The sequence below is a fragment of the Oryx dammah genome, unplaced genomic scaffold (assembly GCF_014754425.2).
Source record: "Oryx dammah isolate SB20612 unplaced genomic scaffold, SCBI_Odam_1.1 HiC_scaffold_15, whole genome shotgun sequence".
In the NCBI taxonomy this organism is placed as follows: domain Eukaryota; kingdom Metazoa; phylum Chordata; class Mammalia; order Artiodactyla; family Bovidae; genus Oryx; species Oryx dammah.
In genome coordinates, this window is record NW_024070199.1 from 41,444,604 (window position 1) to 41,458,097 (window position 13,494).

The following is a 13,494-nucleotide window of genomic DNA, read 5'->3' on the forward strand; positions in this document are numbered from 1 at the left end:
GCCGCAGGCGGTTGGGGTCCCCACAAGCCGGGCCGAAGGGAACCGGTAACCATTTCCGGCAGTTCAGGTTCAAACACACTCGCTGTGAAACCACGGGCCCCAAACAAATCTCTGAGACTTGCCCCTCCCTGCTACCCGGCTGGGGAGGCGGGACCTCCCCCACAACTCAATCTTGGTAATATGGGACCCAGAAGCAGGCCCTTTCGGGACCCCAAGTGAGGAGGGGCAACGTAGGTGCAGCCTAGACGGCCCCCGCCCGAACACTCCCCTTGCTTTGGACCTAGCGTAGCCACCTGCTTAGAGACCCTTAAACGCCGCAGTGGGGCGGGGCTAAGGCGAAGTCAAGAAGGCGCCAACCACCCGGGGACTCCTCCCCCGCTTGAGCCCCGCCCCCGACAGCGTGGATCTTGCTTCAACGGTGCTGGAGGCCTCAGCTTAAGGCCCTGCTCCCGTCCCGGGTGGGCCCCACCCGGGCGGACGCCACGCCCCCGGCCAGCCTCGCGGGCCGCTGACCTAGTATGGACACAGCACTGGGAGGAGAGGCATGCAGGGTGAGGCCTGGAAGCGGGCAGGAGAGTCCCGGGCCCCACCCCCACAGGCCGCCCCCCTTTTGAGGAGATGCACCTGCCGCGGCTGGGGCTAAGGCACGGTGATTGCGCAGCTGCTGTGCCGCCCAGAGCTAAAAATATTTCCCAGCAGAGAGGGGAGTAAGGAGGCTCCCCAGGAGAATCAATTTATTGGGGAGTGGGTGCGGTTGGTCAAACCCATAGACAGGAGGGGCTGGGGAGCCCGAGGACAGTGTGGGAGCAGTGTCCTTCGTCACGCTGAACACTGGGAGCTCGAGGATGATGGGAAATGGGGGTTCCAAGGAGAGGGTTAGAGATCTAACTCCAGTACCCCACCCTCTGGACGAAGAGCTGGAGCTGGCCCAAGCGACTGCAGACAGACTCAGGGGCAGGTTTGGGTCTAGTCTAGAGGCTCAGATCTTCTCATCGGGGGCCGGCATGCGCTGGCGGGTCGGCTCCACGCCCCAGATCTCCCTGGCGTACTGGGCAATGGTGCGGTCACTGGAGAACTTGCCAGAGGTAGCTATGTTCCGGATCACCATCCGCGTCCACTCTCTCGGGTTCTAGAGGCCACAAGGAAGCTCTGGGTTTGCTCTGAGGGTGGGATCCCCACCTTCCACCTCATCCCAACCAGGGCCACCAAAGCCCTGCCAACCCCTGGCCCAGGACCTCTCACCTTGTACAGGGCGCTGACTCTCTCCTGGCATTTAATGTACTCTTCATAATCCGCAAAGACTTTAAACCTGGAGGGGGATGGAGAAGTGGGAAAGTCTCCTGGGGTCAAGGGCCAAGCCCGTCCTGTCCTATTGGATTCCTGAGGACCGAGACAGTGATACTGCTTCCAAAGGAATGTGGTTGCAACTGCCCTGAAGCCCTGTCCAGCCTCTCCACGGCTCCTGAGCCCTATTCAGCCCTGCAACCCCATGTACGCATGTCCCTGGCCTGCCAGCTCACCGGTCATGGTGCATGAGCATGTTGACAATGTCCTTGAATAGGTCAGGCTGTTTGGGAGAGAAGAAGCCACTGCTCAGCTGGTCAATGATGTGCCGAAGCTCGGGAATCCGGTCATAATACTCCTGGGCGTTGTACCTGTGGGGGAAGAGCCATAGTCAGCACCCTGGAAAGGGGTTCCTGGCTCCTCCTCCAGCAAACATCCAGGAAGTTCCAAGCCCCAGGGTGAAAACTCAGGTCCAGCCTGCTACTGTCCTCCCTACAGCTGCTGACTCGCTCCCGAAGTCCTTCCACTCTTCTTCCCACACACCACCACTGTCTCCCAGCAGGTCTGTTTCCTCCATAAACAGTTTTTCTTCCCCACCATCCTAAGTCCATCCCTGGCCTCACTTTCAGGCTCCAAGAGGAGCCAACGGGTACATCCTGAGGAACATCCTTAAACTCAAACTGTCCAGCCATGTTCATCACTGTCCTGGCACCAACTTTCCTCCCCTAGGGTAGGAACTTCCTACCCAACAGCTTCCTGGGGTAGCACAATCACTCCCCGAGCCACCCGGGTTCAAATCTCTCCAGACCAGTTTCGTCTCCTTCCTTCCCCTCTTCCAACCAGAAACCATGGCCTCCTCCTCAACAGTGTCCCTAACCCCCATCCCCAGCACTGGCCTGCTGTAGGGACTCCCCCTGCCATCTGGTGCCAGCCCCACACTGGTTCCCCAACTGGACATTCTTCCCTCCAGTCGAGCCTCATCCTGCAGCCAAAGGTGTCTGTTTGGAGTCTAGTTCTGAACATGCTGGACTTGGCTCAAAGCATTTCACATTTCCCTCCTGTCCAAAAACCCAGTCTGAACTTTCTAGTCAAGCCCCACAGGAGAAATTCCTCTCAATATTTAGTGTGTGCTCTTGTCAGCTGAGTGTAAACTGGTACCAACTTTCTGGGAAACGATGTGACAATGTGTATCAGGGGCTTTAAGAATGCATACGTTTTTGACTCAGAAATATCCCCTTCTAATAATTATCTTGGGCTTCCCCAGTGACTCAGCAGTTAAGAATCCGTGTGCAATGAGAGAGACACAGGAGACAAGGGTTTGATCCTTGAGTTGGGAAGATCCCCTGGAGAAGGGCATGGCAACTCACTCCAGTATTCTTGCCTAGAGAATTCCATGGAAAGAGGAACCTGTCAGGCTACAGTCTATAGGGTCACAAAGAGTCGGATGTGACTGAAGCAACTTAGCATATAGCAAGCACAATAATTATCTTTAGGAAATAATTAGAGATGTGGACATCAGTGTAAAAGATTGGTCATCAAAGGGACATTTGTACTAACAAACGAGGAAAATCAACCTTCACGTCCAACTACATGGAATTAGTTAAATAAGTATGGCATTTCCATAGGATGGAATGCTATACAAACATTTAAAATATTTGAAAGACTATTTAATGACTTAGAAAATGCTTCACCAATGTTAAGATAACATGATTCAATATTGTACATATATTATTTCCAACTTTTAAAAACTACACAGGGACTTCCCTGGTGATCAGTGGTTGACTCCATGCTCCCAATGCCGGGGGCACTGGTTCTACCCCTGGTCAGGGAATTAAGATCCCACGTGCAGCACAGTGCAGCCAAAAAATTAATTTAAAAATTTAAAAACTATATATATATACACACACATATAAATATGTGAAGAAAAAGAGAACTGTGGCTTTAAATCTGGGGGATGAGATTATAAAAGACAGTTTTCTTCTCTGTAGCTTTGTATTTTTCCAATTAATGAGCATGGACTGCTTCTATGCTAAAAAAAGAATCATATTTTGAAGTAAAATGTCAAAAATATAATGCCAGGAAGATTGTCTCTGAAGATCTGCATTTCTGACCACAAACCCAGGTATAACTACCATACTCGTGTTTCCCTTTTTGCCATGGCTGCCAGGGAGCTGAGAAGTTCATTTTACTCCCAATTCCAGAAATGATATTATTTCTGTGGGTTGATATTATTTCCTCTTCCTTTTCCTTCAGCTCTGTGTTACTTCTGTCTCTTCTCATTTCATTGATCTTATTTGTTATGCTACCTCAAAAGTCTTCTAGACTTCTGATGGGCCATAACTAAGACCTTGTGCAGGGACTTCCCTGGTGGTCCAGCGGTTAAGAATCCACCCTGCAATGGCGGGGACGTGGGTTTGATCCCTGGTTGGGCAATAAAGATCCTACAAGCCTCAGAGCAACACAACTAGAGAGTCTAGAGAGTTCGTGCGCTGCAACAAAAGATCCCACATGACATGACGCAACCAAGATCCCACATGCTTCAACTAAGACCCAAGGTAGCCAAATAAATTTTTAAAAAAGACCTTGCACATCCCAGACCAGCCTTTCCAGTGGTGCCTCTTGCTCCCAGCTCTACCCTCCACCAGTCCCACCTTGGTGCCTCCTGCCCATGGACTAACTCTGCAGCCTTACCCTTTCTGGTCAAGCCTTTCTACATCCTCCACCCGCATGCCAAAGATGAAGAAGTTCTCCTCTCCAGCCTCTTCTGCCATCTCCACATTGGCCCCGTCCATGGTGCCAATGGTCAGAGCCCCGTTGAGCATGAACTTCATGTTGCCAGTGCCTGAGGCTTCAGTGCCCGCGGTAGAGATCTGCTCGGAGAGGTCAGCAGCCGGGATAACTGCAGGGTGGCAGCAGGGGACACGCTCAGCTCCAAGAAGAGCCCCCATGTCAGCTGGAGGCTCTGAAGTTCGTCTGGTCCCAGGCCTGGCCAGATTCAGAGTCCCCTCCCTCCAGCCCTCCAGTCTTCACCAACTATCTCCTTCTCACTGACCCCTCCCCACCTCTTGTTGATTCTTCAACATCTGGGATCTAACCTGGACTCCTCCCACCCCCCAGCTCCACTGTGTGATTTGAAGGGCACTACTGAGGTCCCTCTCCCCTGTAATTTCATCCCATCTTGCATGACATTCCACCACTAAGGGAACATCCTCATGATTTGAGTATTGTCCTCTCCAGATTCTTCTTTAAAGTACCAGTACCCCAGGAAGAGGAGATTAATATCTCTTCCAGGGACTGAACTCATCAGAGCTTCCCTAGGATCCCCACTGGCGGCACCCTACCTTTCTCGGCCAGCGAGACTCGGTAGTTCTCCAGGAAGATCACGCGGAGGCGGTCTCCCACCACTGGGTCGTGGTTAACCACATCCCCAATGGCTGTGATGAGTCTGATGATCATCTTGGCCATATGGTACCCAGGGGCAGCCTGTGGGGGCACACTTTGGGGTCAGCTCCACAGCCTGGCCTCCTACCCCCATCCTGCAACCCAACCAAGCTGACCTCAACCTGGATATCAAAGGACCATAGTCATGATCTGGGCTTGGCCTCTCACCTTCCCTCCAATCATTACAGTCCGAGGCACAAAAAACTTATTGGGTTCCTTCTTGATACCTGTGGAGAAACAGAGGGATCCAGTGAGTGGGCCAGGTTTTCCCTCTGGGCTGTAGCACCTGACGGCATCCAGCCAGCCAGGACTGGGCTGGGCAATAATAGGCCTGACTTGGGCTGGCTTGGTGACCTCATATCTGTCATATCCCCCCTCTCTGAGCCTTGGTTTGCCCATCTGTGAAATGGGGATAATTCCATGTCCCAAGAGTTGCCCTGAGTCCAAAGGAGATGTTGATGGAGAAGTATGCAGTATGCTGGGAGGTACACAGAGGCAGGAACAGGAACCAGAGGGAAGCCTGCCACTCACGGTTGTACAGCGTGATGACATGGAGGCAGTTGAGGAGCTGGCGTTTATATTCGTGAATCCGCTTCACCTGGATATCGAAGAGCGAGTTGGGGTTGATGTGGACTTTGTATTCCTTCTCTAGGTACGCAGAGAACTTTAACTTGTTTTCCTGAAGGCAGGAGAGGGGGAAGAGCTCACCAATAGACCTCAGCCTCAGGAAATCCTACAGTCTCATTTCCTTCCCAGGAAGGTGAGGCTAGAAGGCCCTCTTGCCGCCTTCATCCACTCCTGCATCAGGGCAGACATTGCTAAGCAACATCAGCACCCTTTCAGTGAGGTCAGATGATGCCTTCCCACCACGGACTGATTCCAGGCAACTTCTACCAATGGCCTGAGGTTGCAGGAGAGATGAGCTCCATGGGCCATTCCTGACCCGGACGTCCGGCCCTTCCAGCACTCTCCACTCCGGCCCCAGCACAGGTGTCTGTCCCAGGTTGCAGTGCTGCTCCTCACCTGCTTCACTTTGGCCACATCCCGGATAAAGGATTCGTCATCCACATAGGACAGCAGCTTGCGCAGCTGATCCAGGTCTGCGATGTAGTCCTCTCCGATGCGCTGGAGGGAGATGGCACTTGGTTAGGCCCATGGCCCTCCCCTGTCCTCCTTCACAAAGGGGTCCTTTTCCAGGTCAAACAAGCGCAGTCCACTGCAGACAGTGCCTTCTTCTGCAGCCTCCCAGCTAGGGGGCAGGGCCTGTATGCACATCTTTCCTCCCTTCCTGACCTTGAGCTCGGATGGCTGACGCCCATCTGACCCCCACAGACCCTCGTCCTGGCCTTTTCCTCTGACAGGCAGTGACTTCGAGGGCCTGCAATCTCTGCTCCTTTCTGGTCTTACTTAAGATGTGACCTGCTGATAACCCTCCATTAGGCTGTGAACTTCCTCAGGTTGGCCTTCACAGCCAGGGCCTCCATTAGCTCACATAAAAAGATGGTTCCCCTCCTCCAGACACATGCAAGGCTTGGGAACGCAGTGCAGAATGGAGTTCAGCCCTCAGCTGGGCACCATACGCAACCACACCCGGCTGCGCCTTGCAGTGACTACCTGGACCGCTACCGGCCATACATGACTTCTCACCTCAGCAATGACCTCTGCCAGCCCAGGGTTACACATAACCAACCAGCGCCGAGGGGTGATCCCATTGGTCTTATTCTGGAACTTATAAGGCTCCAGCTCGTAGAAGTCCTTGAAGCTACAGGATAGGGTCGGAAGATCATCAATCACCCCTGTGGAATGAGTGTCTTCTCCCTGGGGCCCCTACCCTGATTTCTTGATGAAAGGGTCCTGGAGGTGAAGGCCGGGGCGGGGGGGTGGTGGTACTGTGTGTAAGAGGGGACATCCCAGAACGGGACTGGACTGGATAGCAAGCCTGTGACCCTTGTAAGAGCGGTGCTACCGGTGGAAGGAGCCAGCAGAGGGCGGCTCTGAGTGGCCAGTACCAGGCAGTGGGCGGGGCCCAGCGGGAGGGGCGGAGTCTGGGGAGCGGGTCTCACATGGTCTTCTTGAGGATCTCCGAGTGGATGCGAGCCACGCCATTGACGGCATGAGACCCGGCGATGCACAGGTGTGCCATGTTGATGCGCTTCACCGCGCCCTCCTCCACCAGCGACATGCGCCGCAGTCGGTCTACATCCCCTGGGAACGCGGCTGCCACCCGCTGTGCCGGGAGAGACCAGAGCTAGGACGAGGACCCAGAACACCAGTCCCCAGCCCCTTCCCCTAGATCTTCGCCCATAGCCTTCCCCAGGCCCTCCACGCTCCCACCCTCCACGCCAGGCCTTCTCCACTCACGTTAAGGAAGCGCTGGTTGATCTCATAGATGATCTGCAGGTGCCGTGGCAGCAGGGTCTCTATGAGGTGCACAGGCCAGCGCTCCAGGGCCTCGGGCAGCACCGTGTGGTTGGTGTAGGCGCAAGTCTTCACAGTCACTTCCCATGCCTGACAGGTGGGGTGGGGAGGCAGGAGCCCCCGGGGCTTAAGCCGGATGGCTCTCCACACACACTGTGCAGCCAAGAGCCCCAGCCCTGCCACTGCCAGGCCAGGTTCTAGGACACCCACCTCTGGGTCTCACACCCCTGTCTGTTCAGTGGGGGCTCCACCCACATCTATCCCCCCACCAGAGTGGGAAGGGAACCCTGAGATGTAGAGGGTGAGGCAGGAGCGGGGGAGGGGCCCCGAAGCCCACCTTTTCCCACTCCAGTCGCTCCTGGTCCACCAGAATCCTCATCAGCTCAGGGATGGCCAAGGAGGGGTGGGTGTCATTGAGCTGGATGGCCACCTGGGGGAGGGGGGAGGTGGAGGACAGTTGGAATCAATCTGGCCCCAAGGCTACGGTCACTGTCTTTTGCCCCTTCACAGCACCCCCTGCCCAGGGCCCCTTGTGGTTCTAGGTGGAGGCCCTAAAGCGGGCAGTTGTGGAGCAGGAGGAAGAGGAGAGCGGGTAATACTGAGGATCCTCAAGCAGATAACCCTCACACCCACTCCCAGCCTCCACTTCCTCATCTATTAAACGGGGGTTGCAAGCTCAGGCTGGAGGTGAGAGGGAAGGCACCACTCACTGGAGGTGTAGAGACCGACCCTCCCTGGGGCCTGGTACCTTATCCGGGAAGGCATCGAAGTTGGTGCGCACGGGGTCAAGGCAGCCAAACTTGGAGGACTTGAAGCGGCGGATGATGTCCTGGAGAGTGGCAGCCACTACGAAGTACTCCTGCTTCAGCCGCAGTTCCTTCCCCTCAAAGAACTGGGGACAGTGCGAGATGGGACAGAGTCAATGTGGTGGGCGTGGTCTAACGCTGCTGTGGGCGTGGCCAGGAGCGACTCCCACCCATCTCGAGATCCTGAGCCCTGAACTGCTCCACCTCAGGGACCCAAGAGACTTTCTCCCACCAAGAAGCAGCAATGCAGTTGGGTCAGGAGGAAGGGCTACAAGGACCAGGAGTATTGTGGGTGTCTCCAGGGAAGAGCTCCTCCTACGAGCCACCCCCCACCCCCGTATCCAAGCATCCTCACACTTAAAGAACTAGGGGGAAGCACAGGACAATCAGAGGCCAACAAAATGCCCTGGGTGTGACTAGGGCGCCAGCAGGTGTCACTCCCCCTCTTGCCCTCTCCCATGCACTCTGGCTTCCTGGCCCCAGCCCAGAGGGTAACATACGTTGTCGTTGGGGTATAGGACCCTTGAGATGTTCTCAGCCAGGTTGCGGTCCAGCACAGCCTGGATGTAGCCACCGACATTGACTAAGGAACAAAAGGGGGAACAGGGTCAGGCTTGGGTCGAGGGGCTCTGCAGTGGGAGGGGGCTGCTGACTCTGGCTGAACTCACAGTCCTTGAGGTTGAAGTCATTGGGGGCTTTGGCAGACCACAGGCGCATGGTATTGACGACGTTGTTGCGGTAGCCCGGCACGGGTGTGTCGTAAGGCATAGCCAGCACCACCTGTGGGACACCATCCCCCATTGTTAAGAGGTGGGCATCTACTGTGTCTAAGAGGTCCTGAGAGCCGGGACTCTATGCTTTGTCCCTGCACTCCGCCAGCCAACCCCCAACCCCGGGTTCCAGTCCCAACTCCGGACCACAAGCAACCCCACCAACCTCTCTGGGCCTCGGCCATAAAGAGAGGACATCCCGATGCCTCCTCACACCCCCACCGGCCCTCCTTGCTGGGCTGTTGTGAGGATTCCAGGAGGAGGCAGGGATGAGCTCAGAGACCAAGGTGGGCCTCTGTTGGTGGCCACTCTGCCATGGTGGGGATGTGCTGGCCACCTGGCCTGAGCACAATCTAGAGGACACTCTGGACTCCTGGAAGGACTGGGGGACCATGAGGCCTGGCTTAGGGGGTCATAGAGGTCAAGTCCATCCAAAGATAACCACAGGGCTAATTAGCAGTGACTAATGCTGGCCCCACCTCCCACAATTAGCAAACATCAATGTGCATGCACGCTGAATGCTAAGTTGCTCATTTGTGTCCAACTTTTTGCAACCCTATGGACTGTAGCCCGCCAGGCTCCTCTGTCCATGGGATTCTCCAGGCAAGAATACTGGAGTGGGTTGCCATGCCCTCCTCCAGGGGATCTTCCCAAGGCAGGGACTGAACCCGTTCTCCTGCATTGCAAGCAGTCTTTACAGCTAAGCCACCAAAGCCCACAAACATCAATAATTGCTGCAAATAACTGCCAGCTACCACGGAGAAAGGGGGCACCCACACCTCCCTCCCCAGCATTAAGTAGCCCCTGAGTGGAGCAGAGCAAATGCTGCAGCTCAGACAGGGAAGGGACTGGCCCAAGAGCATACAGCTAGGGGGGCAAGCCAGAGCCCAGCCAGACCTTAGTGTGGATGACAGTGGAACAAACTCTGGGTTCTGAAAGCCTCGAGGTTGCTGTGCAGCCGTCCAGAGGCCAGTGAGCTGCAGCCACAGCAAAAGGGCTGGCGTTGGAGCTGGGGTCTGGACACCTGGTTTAGCGGCAGGCTCCTGCCAACCTGCTCTATGACCTTGAACATGTCAGTTGCCCTTCCTAGGCTTTAGTTTTCTCTCCTATCCCCCTTTTTGGGCTGTTGGTTTATTTCCCATCAAGCCCCCAGCTCAGATATACAGGGGAGCCGAGACTCTGTGGTTATTTTGGGCGGCGAGGAGCCCTGGTAGAGCAGGGCAGTGTCTCTCCTCCTCCCAGCCCTTCACGTGGTCTGGCTTCCCTGTGACCCTGTCTCCAGCCTCTCTGGGTTCCGCCTGTGTGACCTCAAGTAAGTCACTTAACTCCTCTGAGCTCAGTGGCCTCCGATATAAAATCGCACTCGGTCCAGTAGCTTCCAGGCTCTTTCTTTGCTTCCCCCTGTTTCCTCCAGAACCTCCACTCCTCCTCTCCGCCTCACTAGATCTTCCCCCTGCTCCCTGGCTTCCCCCTCACCTGTGTGTCTACCCACTTGGCCCCCTGGCTGGTGTGTTCCACTCGGCCATAGAAGTGCACCGGCAGCGTGAACTCAGGGCGGGCCTTCTCCCAGGGGTTGCCGTAGCGAAGCCAGTCATCAGCCTCCTCCATCTGAACCGCAGGCGGGTCACGGGAGAAAGGAAGGCAGAGTCAGAGCCAGGCTCGCACCACAGCAGGTGGTGGGTATAGCAGGATCCCACAGCCCTGGTGTGCCCTGTACAGGGAGGGCGTGAATGACTGGCTCTGCGGTAGGTGGGCCCCCAGTCTGGTGGAAGATCCAAGGGGGCTCGATGTGTGTATAAGAGTCTGAGACATTCTACAGCCGTGGACCTCCTGTCCCAGGAGCTGACAGCTGGCTTGGGGCCAGGGGGAAGGGGCAAAGATGCTCTCCACCCAGGCTGCTGGGGCTGCTTCTGGATCTATGTGCAGATGAATGAACAAATAGCCATCTTCATCATAACCACAAGGTCAGGGCCCAAGGTCACTCACCTGCCAACCCCCAGAGATCTTCTGGTTAAAAATCCCAAACTCATAGCGGATCCCATAGCCATAGGCAGCCAGGCCCAGTGTTGCCATTGAGTCCAGAAAACAGGCTAGGGGTGTGCAGGGAGGTGGATATCAGAGACCCAACATAAAGGAACACTTCTACCCAGTGCCCTGGTGCCCCACTCACTTACCTGCCAGCCGGCCCAGGCCCCCGTTGCCCAGCCCTGCATCCTCCTCGATTTCCTCCAGCTCCTCCATGTCCAGGCCCAGCTAGAGGTGGGAGGGTATAGCAGAGGTCAGGGCCAAGGGCCAGCAGGTTAGTCCCCCAGTCCTGAAGGCGCGCCCACCCCTACACACCTGATAGGTGGCCTCGTCACAGGCATTCTCTAGTGCCAGGTTCACCATGGTGTTCTGCAGCGTCCGGCCGATGTAGAATTCCAGAGACAGGTAGTAGATCCTCTGTCCGGAGAAACAGATGGGGAGGGGGAGGGAAGGGAGGGTCAAGGCCACCCCCTGACATTCAGCCAGGCCCGGCTGGGCCTGCACCTCTCATACCTCCTGCCCCACTCCTAGGCCCCAGCAGGTTCCAGCCCTGCCTCCAGTTTTCCTGCCTTCTCAGGCTTTGGGACCCAGCAGGTAAGATACTGGTCCCAGCATTTCTTCTGACTTTGGACAAATCACTTTTCTTCTCTGAGCCTCAGTTTCTTCATCTGAAAAATGGGGCCATATCCACCTCAGGGGGCTGAGGTGCTTAGGAGACCTGGGAACCCCTTCCTTCTCACGCAGTCCTGCCAAGAGCCCATCAGGAAGTCAGGACACAGGGAAGCACCACCAAGAGCTCCCGAAAAGGGGAGGCCAGGCCCAGAGAGAGAAGTCATTGGCTCAAGGTCACACAATGACTCAGGGCTAGAGACGGCCATCTCCCTTCCTTGCAGTGCCCAGCTCCCCTTGGCCCTCAAGCCTCAGTCCCAAGAAGGGGGGTGGAGAGACTGCAGTATCCAGGATGCTGACGGTGTGGTGCCCGGTCTCTTGGTTTCCTGGGTTCCCGCCCCGCCCCGCCCCCACCCCTGCCCAGTAGTGTCAGGTTGCTGACCTTTACCAGTGACCCCAACAGACACTTGATCTCGCCACCCCAGCTGTGCCCCACCCGGCACACCGGCACACCACACACGCGTTCAGCAGAACGTCCTTCCACTCAGGATCCAACCCAGGCCGCGGGGTCTTCCTGCCCACCCCCAGCAGCCTCTCCATTCTCTAACTGAGCGCTGAGCCTTTGCAACCAGCCTACTGGACCCGAGGCCCCTGACCCGCCCCCCACTCCAGGTTTCTCCCCCTGGGTGGTTCCAGCACCCATTGCACCTGGCACCCCTTTCATCCAACCTCAGGAACCCGGAGGCACCCTTTCTTTTGCTGCAGAAAGTCCTGACCCCAGAAAGGGCCTGTCGTTCAGTCCAGACCTCCCAGCCCCCAGGCAGGGCCCCCCAGCCCACGCCCAGCCGGGGTGCCCCAAGCAGCACCTTGGGGTCCTTCTCATAGTAGTGCTGCTGCGTGCGGATCCAGCGGCCCACGAGGTGGTCGCGCACCGTGTAGGCCAGCGCGAAGTAGTAGTCTCGCGGGGTGGCCACATTGCGGTCTTTCACAAGGGTGAAGTGTAGGTGCCGGTTGAAATTCTTCTTCAGCTCGGTCACATTCTCCACACCGGCCAGGCCACGCACGCTAATCTGCTTTCTCTTCTCCTGGTCTGTCAGGGGCCGGGACATGGCTGCAGGAGGGTGGGCCGGACTGACTGTGCAGACGGGCGGCCTGAGTGGTGCCTCCAGCCAGGGAGTGGAGATCCCCAGCCGGCTGGTGCTTTAAAGCCTGGCTCCGGGCAGCTTGCCCCACCCCTTCCCTCGATGGGAGGGTCTTGGCCCGGCTCCTCAGGGAGCTATTTTGGGGTGAGCGGAGGAGGGGAGGGGCAAGGCAGGGCCAGGGCCGGCCTGGCTCCTTCGCAGCCCTGCCCTGCCCCACTTGCTCCAGGCCTCGTGACGGGCACTGGGGTCTGCTCTCTTCTGTCCCCGGGCCTGCCATGTGCAGGGTCGGAGTCAGAATGCAGCAGGCAGAGTGCTGGCTTGAGAGGCCTGAGATTTGACTGGAGCGGCTGGGCGGTGACTTTGGCTGAGGCTGCCCTGAATTTCGATTATGGATGAAGGATGGAGCCTGACCGTGGGCCCTCAATCAGGGCTCCTTGGAGAGGCCAAGGAGGCTGTTGAGGAGGACAGGTGTCAGGAGGCCCAGCCTCCAGCAGAGCAGCTTGGCTTCGGTTCTCGACTTTCACACAACAGGCTGCACACCACGGGCGGGATGCTCTCTGGTCAAGCTGCTATGGTGGCCCTGCCCTTTGGTGGGGAGGACATATGTGCGGCTGAAGGCCACCTGGGCAGAGCATCAGGGTGCCCCGAACAGAAAAGGTGAAGCTAGCGGAGGACACTGGGCACCTGAAAAAGGGGGACTGGGACTCTTGGTTCCAGGAGAGGTCGCCTGAGGCAGGGCCACTGCCCCCACCCCGTCCCCCGCCGAAGTCCAGCCACTCTGAGCTCCCCCTGTTGCTGTCTCTCAAGGAGCTCTGAAGTGACCTTTCAAGAGGGATGGTCAGATTACAGGCCAGCTTTGGCTAGGGGCCACCAGCTTGGAGCAGGGGCCCCTGGGAACTGTAGTCCTGTGGCCCACAGGGGTAGGAGAACTGAAGCAGTCCATACACACACACACACACGGACACACACACAGACACAGGCACAAGACACACAGACACA

The 13,494-nt window shown here is 56.8% G+C and overlaps 1 protein-coding gene across 1 annotated transcript; it reads right to left on the reverse strand.

The window, feature by feature from the left end:
* Positions 1-688: 688 nt before the first annotated feature.
* PYGM (glycogen phosphorylase, muscle associated) lies at positions 689-13,275 on the reverse strand. The gene is made up of 20 exons (XM_040256181.1): positions 12,220-13,275; positions 11,060-11,161; positions 10,894-10,972; positions 10,706-10,809; positions 10,196-10,327; positions 8,618-8,729; positions 8,450-8,532; positions 7,892-8,035; positions 7,481-7,573; positions 7,087-7,233; positions 6,789-6,952; positions 6,373-6,487; positions 5,749-5,850; positions 5,257-5,404; positions 4,894-4,952; positions 4,626-4,767; positions 3,976-4,183; positions 1,521-1,655; positions 1,243-1,309; positions 689-1,129 (listed from the first exon to the last, which is right to left on the reverse strand). Exons 1-20 carry the CDS (start codon positions 12,460-12,462, stop codon positions 980-982), a joined length of 2,529 nt encoding a protein of 842 aa, XP_040112115.1. The 5' UTR covers positions 12,463-13,275; the 3' UTR covers positions 689-979.
* Between the last annotated feature and the right edge of the window lie 219 nt (positions 13,276-13,494).

Coding starts and splice junctions, on each gene's coding strand:
- PYGM (XM_040256181.1), bottom strand. CDS start 12,462: ATGTCCCGGCCCCTGACAGACCAGGAGAAGAGAAAGCAGATTAGCGTG. Junction 7,574..7,891: donor TCGATGCCTTCCCGGATAAG/GTACCAGGCCCC, acceptor CCCCTCCCCCAG/GTGGCCATCCAGCTCAATGA. Junction 5,405..5,748: donor ATGTGGCCAAAGTGAAGCAG/GTGAGGAGCAGC, acceptor TCCTGCCTTCAG/GAAAACAAGTTAAAGTTCTC.